At 35.1% G+C, this 21364-nt stretch overlaps 1 protein-coding gene across 1 annotated transcript; it reads left to right on the top strand.

Annotated features, from left to right (window-relative positions):
- The first annotated feature begins 1010 nt into the window (after positions 1-1010).
- LOC136230040 (protein TONSOKU) lies at positions 1011-17718 on the top strand. Its single transcript, XM_066018974.1, has 20 exons — positions 1011-1400; positions 2050-2847; positions 4962-5138; positions 5343-5434; positions 7007-7105; positions 7275-7753; positions 7831-7874; positions 7970-8212; positions 10423-10570; positions 11256-11372; positions 12116-12216; positions 12311-12431; positions 12641-12750; positions 13270-13381; positions 14572-14676; positions 14759-14825; positions 15043-15163; positions 15255-15428; positions 16779-16896; positions 16975-17718. The coding sequence occupies exons 1-20, from the start codon at positions 1128-1130 to the stop codon at positions 17475-17477; spliced, it is 4002 nt and encodes a 1333-aa protein (XP_065875046.1). The 5' UTR covers positions 1011-1127; the 3' UTR covers positions 17478-17718.
- Positions 17719-21364: the final 3646 nt, after the last annotated feature.

Below are 21364 nucleotides of genomic sequence, written 5' to 3'. Positions count from 1 at the left end.
GAGGCAGTCACAACACGTGACCTTGTATGTCTCTTTCCAGAACGGTTATCAACATTATCAGTCTGTAAAAACCAAAAACATTTTACATTTATAAGCAAATAACGCATATTTAACTGGATATACTCAATTTCTCGTATTTTGCTTTTTTTAATACTTAGGCATTGCCATAGACCGGGTCGGACCAAGTTTAAAAAAAAAAAAAATTTCGAGCCTAATTTGGCCTAAATGGAGCGCCGCAACCGTCCGGACAGTGGGCTGAACGGTTGCGGCACTCCTTTTCGCCGTAAGGCGGAACGGTCACTGCGTACCGTTCCGCCTTACGGCGGAACGGAAGCGCCGTTCGTTCCGCCTTACGGCGGAACGGTAGCGCCTTTCGTTCCGCCGTAAGGCGGAACGAGCACATCCGTCGTTCCACGGTACGGTGGAACGATTGCGCCGTTCGTTCCACCGTACTGTGGAACGACGGCGCCGTTCGTTCCACCTAAAGAAGGAACGAACGGCGGTGCCGTTTCCTCCTAAGGTGGAATGGACAGTTCGTCCATTCCACCCTTGGCGGAAACAGCACATAGGGTCCGTTTAGACCAAATTCATCCGGGTTTCGCCTCCGATTCGGAGGCGAAACTCGTGATTTTTGAATAATTTAAAAAAAAAAACTCACCGGAGATTTCATGAAGCCTTTACCCGCTCCTGGCTTTGGCGGCATGTTGTTTTAGATCGGGTTTTTTGAAAAACCAAAAAGTTAGAGAAGATTTGAGATTTTTGATTTTTTAAGTTTAAATTATGAGAAGGGTATAATTGTCAAAATACGGCGGTAGGTGGAAATTCATATTGCGGTAAATAGCAGCCCACTATTTTTTAATATATAAAAAAATTATAACGGATACCGGGTACCTTAGGGTCTTCCCATATCCGTCCCATTACACTAACGGGGTAATGATTTTGATCCCATACCCTTTTATACCCGTTGCCATCCCTAATCTGAATCCATAAGCTTCCAGCACTGATAGACTTTTGGCGGGAAATTTCCTTTTTTTTGGCACATACAATTTGTTATTTGGATTTAATTTTTCAAGTGTCCCAAATGATCTATAAGCCCTAGATTCTCAAATTCACGGTTGTAGATAGCGATGACTAAAGACGACGGGCAATTAACTGCGGCGAAGCGAGCTTACAGGATAGCGGAGGAAGTGGGGAACCGGGAGGAGGAAGCTCGGTGGGCGAATGTGATAGGGGACATACTGAAGAATAGAGGAGAGTATGTAAACGCACTCAAGTGGTTGCGGATTGATTATGATGTTTCAGTCAAGTACTTACCTGAGAAGCAGTTGTTGGCCACTTGCCAGTCTCTTGGCGACGTCTATCTCCGCCTCCTCGACTTTAAGAATGCGTTGACTTATCAGGTGAGTTCGACGACATATGTATTGATTTCTTTTTTTCTTTTTTGTGCTGTACTTTATCAGATGAATTTTGATTGGACTTACGGGAACGAGTTGCAATACTTAATAGTCTACGCTGTTTATATTTTAGTACTTGATAGTTTTTTGTTTTTTGATATGAACTTCCTCCTAAGTTGATCTAGAAATTATAAGCACATATATTCAGACAAGTGGATTGGAAATTTCATGATGTAGGTGCATTTTAACGAGGGGGAATAAGAGAAGGAAGAAAATGAGAAACAATAGGGTTTTGCTTGGTTGGTTAGTTTCTGTTCAGAAAGGGGGAGTTTCAAATAATGTAATGAGTTTTGGTCTATACTTGAAACAAGAAAAAAATTCATGGCCACTACAATTTGATAGTTGCTGAGAAAATGGGCTAAAGTGATATAGGAAGTTGTCTCGATTTTTTCATCCCTCTGTTGTGTCTTGATCTCTGAAAATGCCAAGGCCAAAACTTTTCCTGTGCATTGGACCTTTTTGGCTCCATCACGTCATTGCCTTTTTAGACCTGCATGTGTAATGCTGTAGCTGAAAGCACAGGTTTTGGAGAATCTGTCATGTTCTAATACATTTCAGAGATTGAGATTTTTCTTTCTATGATATATTACTGCAGAAAAAGCATTTGGAACTTGCTAAAGATGCCAATGACATTATTGAGCAGCAAAGAGCCAACACACAGCTGGGTCGCACATACCATGAGATTTTTTTGAAATCTGAAGATGACCATAGTTCAGTTAGAAATGCAATAAAGTATTTCAAGTCAGCCATGGAGCTTGCTCGAATTCTGAAGGAAAATCCACCAACAAATAAATCCTCTTTTCTTAAAGAATACATAGACGCACATAATAATATTGGGATGCTTGAGATGGATCTTGACAATTTTGGAGAAGCTGAGAAAATTCTCACAAAAGGACTAGAAATTTGTGATGAAGAGGAGGTAAATGAAAATGATGATGGCCGCAGCAGGCTTCATCACAATCTTGGAACTGTTTACCTGGAGATGAGAGCATGGGATGAAGCTTGTGAGCACATTAAGAAGGATATCGCAATTTGTAAGAAAATTGGGCATTGCCAAGGGGAGGCAAAAGGCTTCATCAATCTTGGTGAGTTGCACTATAGGATTCAAAAGTATGACAAGGCAATCTGTTGCTATCAGAGGGCACTGAGTTTAGCAAAGTCCATGGAAGATGAGGATGCTTTGGCCAGGCAAATTCACCAAAATATTGGAACTGTAAAACAAGCAGTCGAGGTTATGGAGGAATTGAAGAAAGAAGAGCAGAACTTTAAGAAGTTAACAAGGAATGTGGAGAATGCAATAGGCAAACCGCATGAGCGGAAAATTTTGGTACATCAGCTTGAATCGCTGGATCGTCTCATTGAGAAATCAAGCATGATTTTTGCATGGGATCAGGTAAAATTTCTGTGTGCATTCCTCTTTTTACTTGCTTTCATGATATTGAGTGGCTGCGAAGTGTCCTATCTCAGTAAAACTTCTAAATATAGGATGTTTTTGGTAAAGGAAATTAAATGCAATGGAATGTAATTGAATAAATGACTATATCATCTTTTTTTATGAAGAGCATTCATCGTGTGAAAATTCAAACCTTATGCAAATTTGCAGTTTTATACTTTCCCTTAGTTATAACTGGAACTAAAGGGCGGCCCGGTGCAGTACGCTTCCCCGCTTAAGCGAGGGTCCGGGGAGGTGTCCCACCACAAGGATGTACTGGGGGCAAGCCTTTCCTTGTCAATTTTTTGGCAAGAGGCCGCTTCTAAGACTCGAACCCGTGACCTCTCAGTCACACGACAACATTAGATGAAGTAATTATATTTCATTGATAATAACTACGCCCTTAATTCCACTTTATAAGTCATTCTAGAAATTGATTTTTTTCCAAAATAAGTGTCATTTAGAATGTCAAGGGAATTTTGGAGTCTTTTTCCCATTTTTACCCTTCTCTTTATTGTTTCATTAATGGCTAATCATTCTTCAAATATTAATTACTTATTTTGGTTTCCAACTTTCAATAATGACATTTTTTTGAATTATAGAGACTTTATTGGTGAATTTAGAGAGAGAAGGGAATGAGAGGGAGAGAGAGAGTTCCACATTTTTTTCAACCAATGTTTAAGGCATTAATTAAGGTTAGATTTGTAATTTGACTTTAAATTAGTTGTATTTCTTAATTTGTGTGAAACTCCCTAAAATGATTTCTAAAAGGGGATGGAGGGAGTAATAATTATTATACATTCTTCTTCTGTTGTCCCACCATCTTTCCCCGTTGTTGTTCATTGTCCTTGTTCCTTCTCTCTTCTGAAAAATTACAATAAAATAGCTTAATGTAAATCAAATGAGACTTTGGCTTGAAAAATTGAAAAATCTTAAAAATTGTCCCGAAGATCAAAGGGGTTGAATTATCTTAGATTTATCATTAGTGTAGCATAGTCTTAGTTTAGTTTTATTTTCTGTCTTTTATATTTCAGTATATTTACTGTTTTCATTCCGTTATCAATTTAGTAACTTGACATTTAATTAATTGTTTCTCACCTTTTTATTAATCAAATTCAGTTTATCTAATTTCAAGTTCCATCTTCCTTCATCTTTTATTCTTGAGTTAATAAACCTAATTCGATGAACAGAAGTTCATATTTCGACCCATCCCATTATGCCTCTGTGTATTAGCTCAGACATGAGCTAAGACACTATAGGCTAGGATGGCGGTGAATCGTGTTTATCAAATAGGGATCATTAAATAAGCGTTTAGATTGTGTTGTAGGATTAATGGAGAATTAACTAAAAGAAATGTTTACCTCTACCTAAGAAACCTAACCAAGTAATTAGGTAGAGAAGTTGAATTGTGAAACCTATTCTTGGAACCATGCATCATTCAACAATTATTAGTATTACCAAGAAGTCTAGAAATTTAAGAGAAATCATAACATTTGCAAACGTGGGCTAAAGGTAAAGGGATCGGGGAAAGAGAGAATGAAAAATACAAAGTTAATGACTGGATAAAAAGAATATTCTTTTTGTTCAATCTTTGACTGGTTGGATAAAGTTGCTACTATATTTTTAACTTGCGAACAGGCTAAATTTGGCAAGAGCAAAGGACTGACTGATCTTTAACTTTATTTGAAGATGCAGATTTTACTTTTTTGGTCATGTGGAGTTTTGGACTTCCATTAAGTGATTTTTCTGTATTCCATTATGTTACACCAAATATGGCATAGCATGATCACATCTGTAACTGCACTCCACTCATTTCTTTTTGGCAAGGTATTTTGAGATATAGTAAATATTAAGGCTGTGTTGTTCTGTTCATCATAGTTACTGTCTTAGAAATAACATTCAATTGGAAAACATGATAATTTCATAATTAACAAAGCAAGGTCATTTAGGTGTTTGCAAATGATAGACATGCATACTTCTTGTTTTTTGAACTATTTGTCAGGTCTTTAGAATTTATTGATGTTGCTATGCATAATCACAATGTTTACACGCTAAAACAGTGCACTTTTTTATAGCATTGTAAGTATGCAAAGTGTAAGAAGAGAATAGCAAAAAACCTGTGTGACAAGGAAAAGTTGGGTGATTCATTTCTGGTTCTTGGAGAGTCATATCTCAAGCTTAGAAACTTTGATAAAGCACTAAAATGGGTGGAAAAAGGATGGGAGACATTTCGAGCAATTGGCAACTTGGAGGTAAGTTCATTGCTTTTTACTATACTTCTTTTCCTCAAAAACTTTTCCTTAGTATTCTTGTTGAAGAACTAGAATCAAGGAGCCTGTACATATTAGCAACATTAGATTTAGAGATGATGCTACACTTGGTGGTCAATTTGCAGTACATAGACGTGTTGAATTTTGATGTTCAACATTCTTAGTTTTGCTTTATATTTATTTCAGGGTCAAGCATTAGCTAAAAACAACATTGGTGATGTTCTGGACTGTGATGGAAAATGGATGGAAGCACTAAATGCATTTAAAGAGAGCTATAGGTAGTTATTTTTGCATTCTGATTACTTGCAGAATGTTACTTTTATTAGATAATGGAACATTATAACTTTTTCTTCTGTCTCTCGAATACAAGCTTTGCCTTTTAGTTTATATAATTACTTTTCACATATTAGATTTTTCTTTTCTCAATTGATTTGAATTATGCAGTAATTTAGCCTGAGATAGAAGTGGGTTGTGTTATGCACCAACAGCCCTTACAAGTGTATAAATGATACGCCACAAGAAGACTGCTTGGATGTGGTTTGACTTGTCTTCCTATGTGGTCATAGCCCCTAAGTTTGTTCTTGTAGAAACAGTAGAGAAATGTTACAACTATTCACATTTATAACATTAACAGTTTCTAATGCAATAACACTTACTGGCATTCATGTTAACTGCATGAAGCAAAGTTATAAGAATTTTACAAGTCCTAGAGCAGTTGCCTTTATCTATTATTTATTCAATAAATGTTAACAGGCAGACAAAAGATTTTGGTGAAATATTATCAAGAGAACGGTGGGTTTTCTGTAAATGAGCCATTGTTTCTAATCATAATAGGTTCTAAGGAAGAACAGCAATTGAATATTATCACCGTCCCATAACTAGATCCCATGGGCATAACAACTTATAGTTATCTGCACATGAAGGCTACTCAGTGGATTTACTATGAAAAATAAAATCCTGTTTTGCTCTGCCATCTGCGAGTTTGAGTTTTTTGGTCAATGTTTCTTTTACACATATATTGGAACTAGAAGTTCATGGTAGATATTTGGAATGAGAAGTGGCTCACCGAATAGTTTAGTTTTTATCCATTGGGAACTAAAATTTATCTCCAGGTGTTAACTGCCACATTGGATACTGCTGTTTATGAGGTAGGTTTTACAGTTAAAAATCTATAAGTTCTGCCTGTCACCAATTAATATTCTACGAGTTCCTAAGAATCTGTTATCGTGACCCGCAATCTTAAGTATGCATGCCTTTGCATACATGAATTCATCTTTCCTCTGTCTCATACATTTTGAGTCTGCTTTGGCTGCTTTTTGTTTGCCAGTTCCTTTTCGGAAGCTATGTTCCCTCCTTTGTCACAATATCAAAATGGATGAAGTCGGTTGCAAAAATTGTATTTCTGCGACTTTAGTTGCCTTATCTAGTATACTCAATGCAAAGCCTCAAGTTGGCTCAACATATTATTCATCATGACCTAGGATGTGGCAGCAGTTAATTCTTTTTCAATTTTTTGTTTCTCCTTTATTTATGAGCTGTAATAAGTTATCTGTTACGATTCATATCAGTGCCGTTTTCAATTTTCCACAGACGATCTGGTTATTATAATAAAATTTGGTTGTGAAAAGACTTTTCTTATGCTTCTGAAGATTAAACAATCTCCAGGTTATCTGAAGTGCCATAGTTTTGCAAAGTATTGCATCCTAGAAAAACAGGAACTCGATTCTATCTTCTTTAGAAGATCAATTTGGAATATTTAATTCAAATTGAATATATTTTTTTACTTAATTACCTCTCTGCATTTGTTTTTAGAAGTATACTTAATGTTTGATGTTTGTTCTATTGTGCAGGATTGCAGTTGAAGCTAATCTTCCTTCAATTCAGCTTTCAGCTCTAGAGAACATGCATTACAGCTACATGATAAGATTTGATAATGTTGAAGAGGCCAGGTACACTTATATTGATAGTCGACATTTGAATTTTTCAAAAAGCACCGGGTTTAGTTGATTGTTCGAATTTGAGTTTTTTCTGAAAGAAATTCAGATTTTAGTTGTTTAAAAGAACTTTATTATTGGCGTAAACAAATTATATTGCTAAAAATAAGGTTCTCTTTTATAGGAGGTTACAGCGTGAAATTAGCAATTTGAAGCGGTCAAAAAGACAGGAGCTTGAAACAGTAAATTTGGCACGGGATTACTGCTCTGAGACTGATACAGATGGAGATGGTCATCTATCGGATGCTAGACCTAATGAATCCTACTCACCAGAGACCAGTAAATCCAGTTCTACAAATTCAAAACATGCAAATGGTGTTGAAGAGTTGAATGATGATGTGCCTTTGATTTCATTTCTCCACTCCCATAAACATTCATCACAAAAGCAAACAACTTACACAGAAAGTTGCAATACTTCTACCAAGTCCACTGAAGCTTCTCCAAAATGTTTGTCTAAAGCTAGTAATCAACAGACAATTGTTGGGCGTAAACGTGTTCGTGTAATCCTTTCAGATGATGAAGGTGAAATGAATGATGAGAACTGTTTTGAAGGATTGACTCGTAGATGCTCAGTGCCGCAGCATATTGCTACTTCTGATGCATGTAGGCGTCATTTTTAACCTATTTGAGTTCTATAGTTCTATTGTTTTTTACTGAGATAATTTTTCAAATGGCTGCAGTTAAGAAGAAAAACTATGCTTCTAGTTCTTCGTACAAATTTGAGGTATATTATTGTCTGGATCCAGTGATATATGTGAGCTCTTCTAATTGTAAATATGGACCTAACTGCTGATGTGCTTTACGCTTTCGGTTTGGTAGGATTTCTCAAGGATAGAGTCCAAGTGTGTGTCCAGCTCCTGCATTCCTCTGAATATTGAGGAAAGCTGTGGCTCACATAAATCTCGTAAAGTGGTGATTCCAACTGAAAACGTTTCTAGATCTTTAAGTGCTGATGAAGCTGCAACTAGTGGTTCTAAGCATGATATTGACATCTCCACAAGAACAAAGATTAAGTACACTGGTGCCCATCTCAAATTGTATGATTTTTCTAGCAACCACAAAGTGAGTTCTAAATTTATTTTACTTGCATAGATAAGTCCATTACTGATATGTGCTTATGCATTCATCTTGTTGTTGACTCTTTGAGCAGCTAATTTTTATACTTACTGGATTTTACTATCATATTAAATGGCAACAGCCGCCGAAGATTGACACTACAAAAAAAAAAAGGCCTAATATACATTTCAAATGACAAAATTGGTTCTTTTGGCTGCAATGGAGATCTCGACTTGTTTCCTACGTATGCAACCACAGATAATCTGCTTTCTTTTTTCCTATATGAACTCATCTAGCACAAATAACATCTTTACTTGATTTCTCTAAAAGGCAAGGACCAAAACTTGAAATTCAAATTCGACCTAAAGTGATCAGGATGTTAATAAAACGTACTTTATAGATTCATTGGCTATTTAATGTACTCTTGTTCAATAGAATCAATACTGAGTCACACTTCCGAACTTTACTCAACTTGTTCAATAGGAAGTTTACTCAACTTTTGTTAAATAGCTTTTTATTGAATTTAACATTCACACAGAAAGATTTAGCTTGTGAGTTGTGACATACTGCAATGATAGTTTCAAATAACTGCCACCAAGTTTCCAAGAAATCTTATATTTGTTTTGTGACCATAGTTGTATTTTAATGATTTTTAAGGCCTATTTCTAATAGTATTAGCAAGGAACTGGGAATTACCTAATTATAATTAGTGTTATAAATATAGTTATTGGTAATGGCAATCATATAATGCTAATAACCATCAATCAGCTGTTATTAGTAAAATAATTGCAATTGCAGTGGTCTCATATTAGTAATGGCCCTTATGTAATAAGGTTTTGTTGCCAAGCCCAAAAATTGTGCTTCCCTTGTATTTCCTTCACTAATCAAACCACCAATTTCAGGCTTCATTTTATTGGTTTCAAAACTCTTATTATATACTCCCTCTATTCTCAAATAAGTGTCGTTTTAGATAATTGTTTTTGTTCTTTTTTAAGTGTCGTTTTCGTTTTTCAATAAAATTTACTATAGTTTTTTGGTCTAAGCATTTAAATTTTGTTTTGATTTATGTGTTTTTTAAGCTTTCAAAGTTTTTTCTCCAATCATTATAGGAGAGAGAATTTTTATTTAGTTAATCCATATAAATTTATTAATTTAAGTGCATATTAATTGTGTTTCTTAATTTGTGTGAAAATTCTAAAATGACGCTTATTTAAGAATGGAGGGAGTAATTTTTTTATACCATTTTCAAGCTTCATTTTAGTGGTTTCAGAACTTTTATTATATAAAAGTTTTACATGATTTTTTGCATTCTTAGGAAAAAAAATCTGTGTAAATCATAGTTTATTAAGGGCTTTTTGGGGAAGATATGGTGTCGTAGTTGTTTCTTTTACAAAATTTCTTGGAGTTGATCTTATGCATACTATTGAAACTTGACATCAAATTAAAAGTTGATGCTAGATAATGTACATAGTGCATAATTATTTCAATTTAATGCACACGAAACTTAAATCCTAACAATTGATACAAATCATGGATCCAGCGTCCTTACTTAATGTGTTTATGTTCATTAGTTAGCTCTTTTTTTCTTTTTTTGACTTTAGCAACAATGGAATTTTACTTGTTTGATATCCATTACTAATGATATTTGTATAAAAAAAATAATGATACGCTATTGCTGTGACGGCCCAATTTCTGCCCACTATTACAACTGCCACCATATATCTATGACTTAAATCAATGACAGGCGCTCCATAGTTTTTTAATTGAATTTGAAGCAAGTTTTCTTAGCAGCATTCATGAACTACTTCAGTGTAGGTGTCAAACTGATGTGAGAATAGGTTGATAACTTTCATGCGTAATTTCCATAAAACTTTTGACATGAAAATTTAGTGGGTGGTGAATTTATCTAAACACACCACATATTAGTAAGAAAAATAAATCTGATTTATTGGAATTTTTATTATCTAGGAATGGTAATTTACAGTTGTCATGGATCATGAATTATGGTTGGCAACTTGGCGCCATATTCTGTTGCACTTGACCTACTCCGCACCTAAATACTTCTGTTTGCAACCCAAGCTCCTTGATATGTGAAAACTCCTTGTCATCTTTCTAGATAGTATTGTCTTGTTGCAGAAAGTGATTCAAATTACCTGTTCATATTTTATTTCTTTTGGCAAATATTGTTAAGCTTTGAGCTCTTGTATGTATTGCAGCGATGCATTGGGTGCAGAATTGATGATGTCCAGATAGACATTGAAGGAGGCTCATTTTTGGCTGTTGATGAAACAAGCATGGAGTCTATGAAGGTCGAACTAGCTTGTTTATATTTCTTGCATATTCCTGCTGACAAGAGAGCAAAGGGTTAGTCTAACTATTGGATTTTACGACCTTTTTGGTTTCCAGTTAATCTCATGCTAAGATTCTTATGCAACAGCTACTTTTTTTAATTCTGCAAAGAAACTTGTGCATTTGTAGACAAAGCACAAAAGAATTTGCAACAGATTCTTTTTCTTGTCTTTGCACGATCAGCAGTGCCTTCCAATCTTGACTTGCAATCCTCTGAGATTCAGAATCAATTAGGAAACAGATAATGCTTTTGTTTCCATGGGCTCTAAATGGATTTGGCACCAAGATCATGAATGTAAGGCATGTGTGTCAAAAAATCTTAAACAAATTTTTATAATGATTGATGTTCCAATGAAGCCAATTTTGAGGTGTATTGAACAAAGTGTGGACTGCTGTAGCTCTCATGGTCAGTAACAAATGCCTTTAAATGCTAATTGAAGTTTTCAACAGTTGTGCATGTCAAACATAGTTTAGCTTATGCACATGTGCAAGTCCTAATATTAGTGCATCCAAGGCTTTGCTTTGCACACCAAGCTTAGTTTTTTGGGCAATAAAAGTCATAAAGCGATCATTGGAAGCTTGATCAGCCAGAACTTGCTTTTCTGCCTGTTTCAGGATGCTATTATCTTTTCGTTCTATATCCTCTCATTTTCTTTCTACATCATTTTATAGTATGCATTGCATTGGTCTTTCTTGTTAGGTCTCTTGCCCATCATTCAGCATATAAAATATGATGGAAAAGTTCTGGAGCCTCTGGAAGCATTTGATGTTCTTGTGAATGATGTAGGAAATATCCTGATTGAAGTTTCCATTAGTGGTAAGTCTTACAATTCCCTTTTCATTTCCGGAAGCTGTGACATCTCCAAGGCTCCATCTTTGTTTTATGTTTATGTACTTAGTACTTGACTCTTAATTACTGTGTATAGAGTATACTGTTGTATAGATATTCTTCCTTGTTTATTTGTTTATTTACTTATTTCAGTCCATCAGTTAGAGCCTCTTTTTTATGATAAAGAAAAATACCGATTTGAAAAGATGAAACATATTTTCTGAGATCTGCTATTATGATAGTTTATGTCATGGGTGTTGAAGAATAAACAAATGTTATTTTTGACGTAGTTGGTTTCTGGGTGAGGCATCTCAAGTTGTCTCTATGTGTATTCACATAATTTTGGCCAACGAAGCATTATCACTGTTGAAATACTTGACTTTAGAAAGAGTATGTGTTAGACTGTTAGATACAACCTAAATGATAAATAACAATTAGGAAGTTAATTCCTCCATGTTGGCTCATCTTTGCATAGTGCTCTCTCTCTCTCTCTCTCTCTCTCCCTCTCTCTCCCTCCTCATAACCTGCTAATTACCAAATGCGGTAAATGATATAATGCTAAAATTGCTGAACTAATTTGAAACAAGCAAAGAATTGGTGGATTCTTACATGCTAATTTTTGTGGATAACAGTAAGTTTCTTGTTCCTTTTCCATTTTGCTCTTTTACTTTAAGTTTGTTCCCAATATACATTTTTTATCATTTGGCAATTTTTTTTTTCTTGACTAACAGGATGGGTTCAAAAGCGCCTGATGAAACTGTACATAGACTTCTGTGAAGAGTTGTCGGAGATATCCAATATGAAGTTGCTTAAAAGATTATATATTTCAGAGGTACTACTGCATATTCAATATGTGTAGGATAGTTTTGGTTTCATAGATGACAGTTAACTAATTCAGATAGTTTTTCATTACTGCTACTTTGCAGGTTGAGGATGAATTAGTTGCATCTGAATGTGACTTGCAAGATATATCTATAACTCCGCTGTTGAATGCCTTGCATACACACAAAACTGTTGCCTTGCTTGATTTGTCTCATAATTTATTAGGTAATGCCGTAATGGCATCTGACATGATCCCTAATTTAAATTTCACAATTTTTTTGAAGTACAAGATTCATTGCTTTATTTCCTTTAAATTCTTCTTAGAAGGTAGCTATTTTCTTTTGTTTTCCTTTTTAATTTTCAAAAGAAATGGTCGTCTGAATTTTTCTCAAAATTGGTCATTAATAGCTGTTTATTTGGTTATTCTCTGACAGGAAATGGAACAATGGAGAAACTTCAAAAGTTTTTTATATCAGGCCAAACATATGGTGATTTAACTTTGGATTTGCATTGCAATAGGTTTGGTCCAACTGCCTTGTTTCAGGTTTAACATCTGTGCTTCAACTATTTTCATTCATTGTTAAAGCTTCAAAATTGCTTGTCATTCTGTAGCTTGCTATTTATTAGACTATTAAATTTGCTTGTATTTGCTCAAGTATTAATTCTTTGAGTGAATCTAGCCCCCTTTGATCTCCCTTCTTTTTCATTATTTTCCCGTTATCCTCCATTGGGGAGAATTATTGTGTTATTCATGCAAATAATCTAGCTTAACTAGATCTACCAGTTTCCTGCAAATGGTTTCAACAAAGATGTAACTCTACAATTAAAACAGTGTTGACTGTGTTAAGTTTTAATGTATTCTTAATGCAATTAAGAGCAAGACAGTTCATGATTTAAAAAGCACTTGAAAAATGTTCTCAGATGAAAGAAGTATGCTGATGTCTTTTGTCATCATATGTGTATTTCTATGTATTTATTTTTTCTGATACTGATGTTAAGTTATACCGTTTTTAATGATCCAAATTTCATTTCTCTTAATGACTTAGAATTTCCTAATGTTCAGATTTGTGAATGTCCTGTACTCTTTGCTCGACTAGAAGTGCTTAATATCTCTGGAAATCGTCTTACTGATGCATGTGGATCCTACCTTTCAACCATATTGGAAAAGTGTAGAGGTAAAGCAATATTCGAGCTCCTCAATCAGTTAAATGCAAGCTAAAACAATTTAATTAAATGCCTGTCACTATTCCATATTGTTCTAAACCATGAAAATATAGAGAAATCCATGGGATACCATGTAGATTAAGAGCCTACATACATGAATATATCAACTCAAGGTCAGTACAGATATGTAGACAAGGTTCTCCCTGAATTACTCCTATAATTAAGCAAACATAGAGACCCTACTAGGAGCCATCTAACTGTCATAGCAACCTTAGAAATGCTTACATTTATTACATTGACTTATTGTGTAAACCTCCCCCTCCCCCTCCCCCTCAAGCTGAAGCATGGGTTTTAATCATGCTCAGCTTGCTGTAGATTCTGATAACATAATCTTAAAGACAATACACTCGAGATACTTTAGAATATAAAATACAATCCAGGAGATGCAACCTAAAAGAACAAATCAGACAAGCAAAAGGTAGACGGAGAGATTACAGCAGAACAACAATCCTCATTGGAAATGGAGAAGCATAACCCAGTTGAAACATCACTGACAAGAGGCTGCCAGCAACGTCAAACACAAAGAAGAAATTCACCGGAAAACTAACCGGGCAGACAGGTCGGAAACAGGGAGGCGACGGCGGCGGAAGAAGAACAGAGACTTGGAACCCTAGGGCCAAATAGTATGCTCACAAGGCAGACAGTAATGCTGAAAGAAACAGCCCAAAAATACAAACCCAGAAACCCAAAAATTTATCTCACAAAGCAGAAAACAAATTTTAGAATCTCAATCCAGAAACCCAAAAAGAAGCCGAAACAAGGCTCTAATACCATGTTATGGACCATGAAAATATAGAGAAATCCATGGGATACCATGTAGATTAAGGGCCTACATGAATATATTAAACTAAAGATCATTACAGATATATATACAAGGTTCTCTCTGAATTACTCCTATAATTAAGCACACATAAAGACCCTACTAGCAGCCATCTAGCTGTCATAAGAGCCTTAGACATGCTTACATTTATTACTCTGACTTATTGTGTGACAAATATCTATATTGGAGTTTTGGGATTGGTCAAGGGCTTTTGAAATTCCCTTTATTAATTTTGAATTGATATATTATTGCGTTTGAATTCTAGCATTTGGTTTCCTTCATATTTATTTTTTCTCTTATCAATGCTCTCTTTGTATTTAGCTCTTTATAGTTTGAACATAGAGCAATGTTCTATCACGTCAAGAACAATTCAAAAGATTGCTGATGCAGTAACTTCCGGCTCAGTTTTGGCACAACTGTCTATAGGTAAACTTGGAAATAGCTATTAAGTTTCTGAAAATCTTGACTTTATTGGTAAGTATTACCTAATGATTTTTGACTTTGTCAGGATATAATAACCCTATATCTGGAAATGCTATCATTCATCTATTAACCAAACTTGCTTCTTTGGAAAGGTTTTCAGTTACAAACTTGATCTTCTCTAAATGATTTCTTCATTTGATCTTTTTGTTTACTTTATGGGAATTTTAACTCTAAAGTCGCAGGGGAAGGCTTGCCCCTAGTACACCCTTGTGGTGGGACCCCTCCCCGGACCCTCGCTCAGCGGGGACGCGTAGTGCGACCGGGCCGCCCTTTATGGGAATTTTAACTCTAAAGTTTGTTTCTTCATAGTTTTACAGAGCTGAACCTCAATGGTATAAAGATAAACAGGCTTGTTATTGATAGCCTTTGCCAACTTGCTGAAAGGTCATGCTTGTCACGACTAATGCTTGGAAGCACTGGCATCGGAAATGTAAGTTAATTTCGATATTGTATTAAGCTTCTAGTGCACCTTAATTATTTTTCTAATCACTGGTATTTGAAATTTGATGTTGTAAATTTAGGATGGAGCTGTTCAATTAACTGAATCATTGTTCAGTCAGTCTAAAGAGTCTGTGAAGCTTGACCTGTCATATTGTGGACTCACAGCCACATATATTCAGAAACTTAATAATAATGATAATCTGGTTTCCAGCATGCTTGAGCTGAACCTTGAAGGCAATCCTATTCGGGAAGAGGTTTGTTCTTCAAGTTACTTATCACACTTTGATTGCAACAGTTGGCATGGTTGCCTGGTTATTTTATTTCTATCTAGCACATAAGTTCCTGGGCTGTAGCAGATAGCAACAGGTGCTGAATTGCATTACACAATCTGCAGCTGGCATAACTGCTAGAATTGTTGTTTTAATTAAAAGAAAAAGTGTAGAAGCATGGTAATTGTGGACAAATGTATTTGTAGACCTTGAATTTGACTCAAACTAATACTAAATTACTAATCCTCTAAGAATTCAGGTTCCTAAATTAAAACTAGAAGGGAATGACATCTTTTGAAACCAATGAAGGCCATAGGTTTGAGCATGAACTTAAGGACTCCTGTATCTCAGTTTCTGTTGCAACAAAGCCAGAAATTACAAAATAAAACCCACAGCTAATTTATTAAAACAAATGTCTCTCATACTCTCTAAAAGATTAATTTACTTAGTAATATCCCAAGCAAACTTAGTATGGAATCTCAATCATTAATTTGAACTACTTGCATGTAGGCTTGATTCCTTTTTTTCTGGACTGCACTAATATGTGTCTGTATGTTTTGTATAATAAATTAGGAATATACTCCCTTTCTCAAAGGTGCGTGTAGAAAACCATGTAAATAGGACGAGATACATGGGATACCATGTAATCTAAGAGTACATAATATAATTTACTTAAGAACAATACACACATATATATACAAGGTTATTCCTAAACTACTCCTACAATTAAACAAACATATAGACCCTACTAGCAGCCATCTAGCTGTCACAGGCCCACAGCATCCTTAGCAGGCTAAGCATGCTTATGTTTATTGCAGTGCAGTACGCATATGCATTTTAGGCTTGTTTGGTTGACAAATGAGCTTGACCTCATTAGCTTTAAGTAACTTGCTGCTCATTAGCTTTAAATCAGCTAAGGTTCCTAAGGTTCCAAATTGTACATCTTAATCTCCTCTATTTGAAAAGGAACAGTCACCTACTGTATTAAACATCTAATCAACGTCCAATATGTTTACTTAGGTTAATTATGTAGCTTTGAAATATAGATGGGGTCCACTTGGGATTCTCTAATGTTTTCAATAATCTGCACACCCTCTTTGAATCTGCAAAATTTTCTCAAGTAGATGCACATGATAGATTATCCTCCAATCCTTGCAAAGTAAGAGACTTCGCATAATCATTTGGGAAGATGTGATTTACAAGAAATAAAATATCTTCTGATATGAACTCTTAAATTTGCTTGTGTATTGTATTATTTCCTTTTGTGATCTTATTGTACTAGTTAGCATTTTCAAGTTGTGATAATAGAATGAACTTGACAAGAGGTGAAAACAGGGAATGGGTGCAATTGCGACTTTGCTTAGAAATCCGCAATGTTGTCTGAAAGTTTTGGTCCTTAACAAATGTCAGTTGGAGCTCGCTGGAATTGTTCAAGTGATCAAGGCACTATCAGGTTTTTCAAATTTAATCCTTGGTATCTGCCCCTAACATGTGTGTTTATTTGTTTATATATCTTTATTTGTTTATGTAGAGAATGAGCATTTGGAAGAGCTCCATCTAGCCTACAATATCAACATGGATAATAAATATTCAACCCATTATAACTCCACAGCGAAAACGAGTGCAGATAACAGCACATGCAGATCTTCTTCAAAAGAAACTGACACGAGTCAGCAGGTTTTATGTGCTGTTAACAGTAATCAGCTTGAAGTAGCTGATAGTGAAGATAACCTGACAATGGAAGAAGCTGGTCTTGAGTATGATGATTGCTGCACAAGCTCATATGATAAGAATTCGTCTTTAGAGGGACAGTTTCAGGAGCTTTCGATTGCTATCAGCCTGGCAAATCGGTTGCAGTTATTGGACCTAAGCAATAATGATTTCTCAAACTCGGTTGGCGAAGTGCTGTATGCTGCATGGTCATCTAGATTAGGATCTGGTTCGCCGCGCAAGCACATTAAGGAAAAGGTAATTCATTTCTCTACGGATTTGAATCTGTGTTGTAGGGTAAAGCCCTGCTGCAGAAAGGATTAATTATTTGTTGGAAGCTAGCTAGAACATTGCATACTTTTTTTTTTTCTTTCTATGTAGATGCTTCATTCCCGGTGCATTGGTGGTTTGCAACCATGCTATAATGAAATTTTCTGGTCATTGTAAATATATAGTGATATTTCTGCAACTTTACAAATGAGGAAATGTAGAGGTTCCGAAAATTCGTGAATGAATTCGTTAGGTACTTTAGGAGAATAAAATATTGTTTGGATATCTGCATTTGAAATGCTTTTGAATCATAAAGTTATCACTGTATTCTGTTCATCAGCTCCCGAGTTTGTGGCTTCATTAGTCTTGAATATCGTATTGTAGAGTTATAAATATTTAAATTAGAAAAGCTTCCATTTGTTCTGTTTGTTTGTGATAAAATGCATGTCTAAACCAATGTTTTCAAAACCATGAAAAAGGCTTCACTTGGTTCTCTGTATTTGACTTGAGAATTTCAACCCCCCATTAAACCATTTCCAGGGAAATTCCATTTATTAATGCAACCCCTCCATTTCTCTCAAACATTTTTTACATACATATTTTGATTTTACGGTCCATTATCCATACCCTAATATGCTTTATTTTGTTACAACATGCCTTAATGTACTTTACTTCACTATTCACCCTCAACTAAACTGAATATCATATATTCATATCTATACTGGTAAACAAATCAGACTAGAATGCAAATGGTTATGGGGAGTTGAATCAGAAATTAAATATTTTAAAGTTATTATATAATAATACTTTATACATTTTAAACATATAAAAACTATAATATATTATTGGGATAGCAACGGGTAGAGTACCCACGGATAGTGTCAATTTCAAATCCCTACCCGTTTATTTTTTAATTATCCGTACATGTCCCATTACCCTAACAAGAATATTTTCGCATCTCATATCCGTCTCATTTAATTCGCAGCTATCCTTACCCGTTAAGAATCAATAAATAAAACAGAAAATATTACAAATTTAATAAAGTATAAATTTAATAAATCATCCATCTAAAAATTGAACAAATTGAACATTAATAAGAACAAAGTAGTTTAGTGGTATTACTTAATGGTTGAATAACAAAGGTTGAAGTTCAAATATCAAATCTTACATCTAAAACACAATAATATTTTTCAATATATAAACGAGTTATGACGGGTACCGGGTACCCTGGGGGGTATTCCTATACCCATCTAATTACCTTAACGGGTAATGATTTTGATCTCATACCCGTCCCATACCCTTTTATACAGGGTACATGTAGTTCCATTTGCGCCGGATAGTGTCGGGTACCCGCGGGTACAGTACCCATTGTCATTCCTAAATATATATAAGAAATATAAAAAGTTTTAACGTTAGAATTAAATGGTTTTTATAATCTTAATATGAATAAAAATTAGGGTAAATTATAAAATTGGCCAAATTCGGAGATCCATTTACATATTTAGACTCATTACACCATCCATTATATATCTAGACTATTTTTCCCATAAAAAAAATATATCTAGACTATTTTAATATGAATTTTCCAAAATGCCCTTCATATATATATAACACTTAACCATTTCTTTTTCCTCTTCCTTTTATCTTTCTCTCTTCTTCATTCAATTTCATACATCAATCCAAGATCCAAACTCTTCATGTAAGTATTTTATTAATTTTACATCCCAAAATTACTTTGTATAGGATAGTTGTGTATTTTAAGTAACATTTTACCATTTCGTACATATCAGCATTTACCCGTTCACTTCGCAGTTTACGATTTTGCTTCGTAGAATCGTAAACTGCGAAGCTATAATATCAAGAAATAGGGTCCGCAGTTTGGATAACCGCGAAGAACTGTGAATCCGCAGTTGTATCATTACTTCATGATCATACGAACTGCGACTCTGCAGTTATATCATTACTTCGGGGTTATGTTAAATGCGAAACACATTCCTTGGCATTTTTCCTTTTGTCTTTAATATTGTTTAACAATGTGTTTACTTTTTAATAGTAGTAGTATATATGTTAACCGACCATTTCTTGTGTGTGATCATGTGGAATGACCAATGGAAAACCATGAGAAAATCCATGACATACGCGGGGGGGGGGGGGGGGTGAATCGAAGTTGCTTCGGCTTTCAACAAAAATCAACTTCGAAATTTTACAGGAGAGAGTCTACACTTCTCCATGTGTTGATTCAACATCATTTGACGTATGTATGACTATGCAAACTACATAGGTTCCAAACAAAGTTCATAGGATAGTAGTTTCGATTGTTGATTCAAGTGATGTTGAGTGCTTCATAGAGTATTGTCGGATGAATCCAAACGGTCTTATCTCACTATATGTTAATTTTGAACCACAAACTATAAATGCACAACTACCGCGAGCTATGAAGATAGAGAATGTTATTCAATCAAGTTGTGATGCTACCATTGAACTTGGCATGCATCAACCAGGTAAAGAAAAGATCACGGATTTCAACATCGCATCCAACCCCGGTTTAGATGAAATTAGCTCGAACCCATTTTTTACCCCGAAGAAACGGTATGAAGAAGATATTTGAGGTCATTATAACCCCAATGATGATGATGATGCAAATGAAGAACAACATATCCCTCGGAAACAATCTCATTGCGAAGGTGTTCCCGAAATCAATGCATGCGCTGACCATGTATCATTAAGTATCTATGAGACGGATGATGAAGAAAGAAGAAGAAAGAGAACTGATCCATTTCGATGGCTATCATAGGTCTATGATGCACCTGTTATTCCTATTGAATCTAGTGCATCAAAAGGGTTTGCCGGGTTAAAGGTGCATGATATATTCTCAAACAAACAAGAATTGCAAGATGCACTTGGAAAATACGCAGTTAAGAATATGTTCGAATGGAGAGTGTACAAGTTTGACAAGTCCATGTTTATAGTTAGATGTAAGCATGATAAGACATGTAAATGGCGGCTTAGAGGTATTGTGATACCCAATTCCGATATGTTCAGGCTCTAAAGAATGGATGAAATGAACAAACACACATGTGTCAGAGATCAAATGTTACCACAACACAGGCAAGCAGGGAAATGAGTTATTGCGAATCAGTTTTGATCTCGAGGATAAAGTATATCCACCAAAGGACATTGTTAAAGATTTTGAGAAAGTGTATAAAATCAACATGTCTTACCTGCAAGCTTAGAGGGCAAGATGCTGGGCTTTAGAAGATGTGAGGGGTCCACTAGAAGAGTAATATATGTTGTTACCGGACTACTGCGATACCTTGAAAAAATGCAATCCAGGTACGGTGACACATATTCAAATGGACGACGATGATCACTTCAAATACTTCTTTTTGGCGATGAGTCCTTCACTTAGAGCGTTTAAAGAATATATTCGACATGTTTTTTTGTGTTGACATAGCACTTTTAAAAGGTAAATATCCACACGAATTGTACACTTTAGTTGGCAAAGATGGTAATAGCCAGATTTATCATATTGCTTTTGGGGTTGGACCAAACGAAAGCAATGAGGCATGGACTTGGTTTATAACCAAGCTTAAAGAATGTATTGTGGATGTAAGAATTTTGCCATCATTTCGAATAGGCACATGGAAATTGATTAAGCCGTGAATTTAGGCACCGTTTGGTACGTTGTAATAGGTGTTGTAATTGAATGTCCATTACAATGGAGACTCATTACCATGTTTGGTTAGCCAAATCATTTTTGTCGTAATGGAACCACGAATATATCACTTAATTTTTCTTTGCAAAACTATGTAATGGGCATTACGAACAAAATGGACATGAATCCTCATTACGATTAACCCTTATATTTTTATTACTAATGTCGAAATACGAAAAAACATGAAAATATAAAAACGAAAAAAGTGAAAAAAAGAGAAACATGT

This window comes from Euphorbia lathyris, chromosome 5 (genome assembly GCF_963576675.1).
Source record: "Euphorbia lathyris chromosome 5, ddEupLath1.1, whole genome shotgun sequence".
In the NCBI taxonomy this organism is placed as follows: domain Eukaryota; kingdom Viridiplantae; phylum Streptophyta; class Magnoliopsida; order Malpighiales; family Euphorbiaceae; genus Euphorbia; species Euphorbia lathyris.
This window is presented reverse-complemented; position numbering and strand designations above follow the sequence as displayed.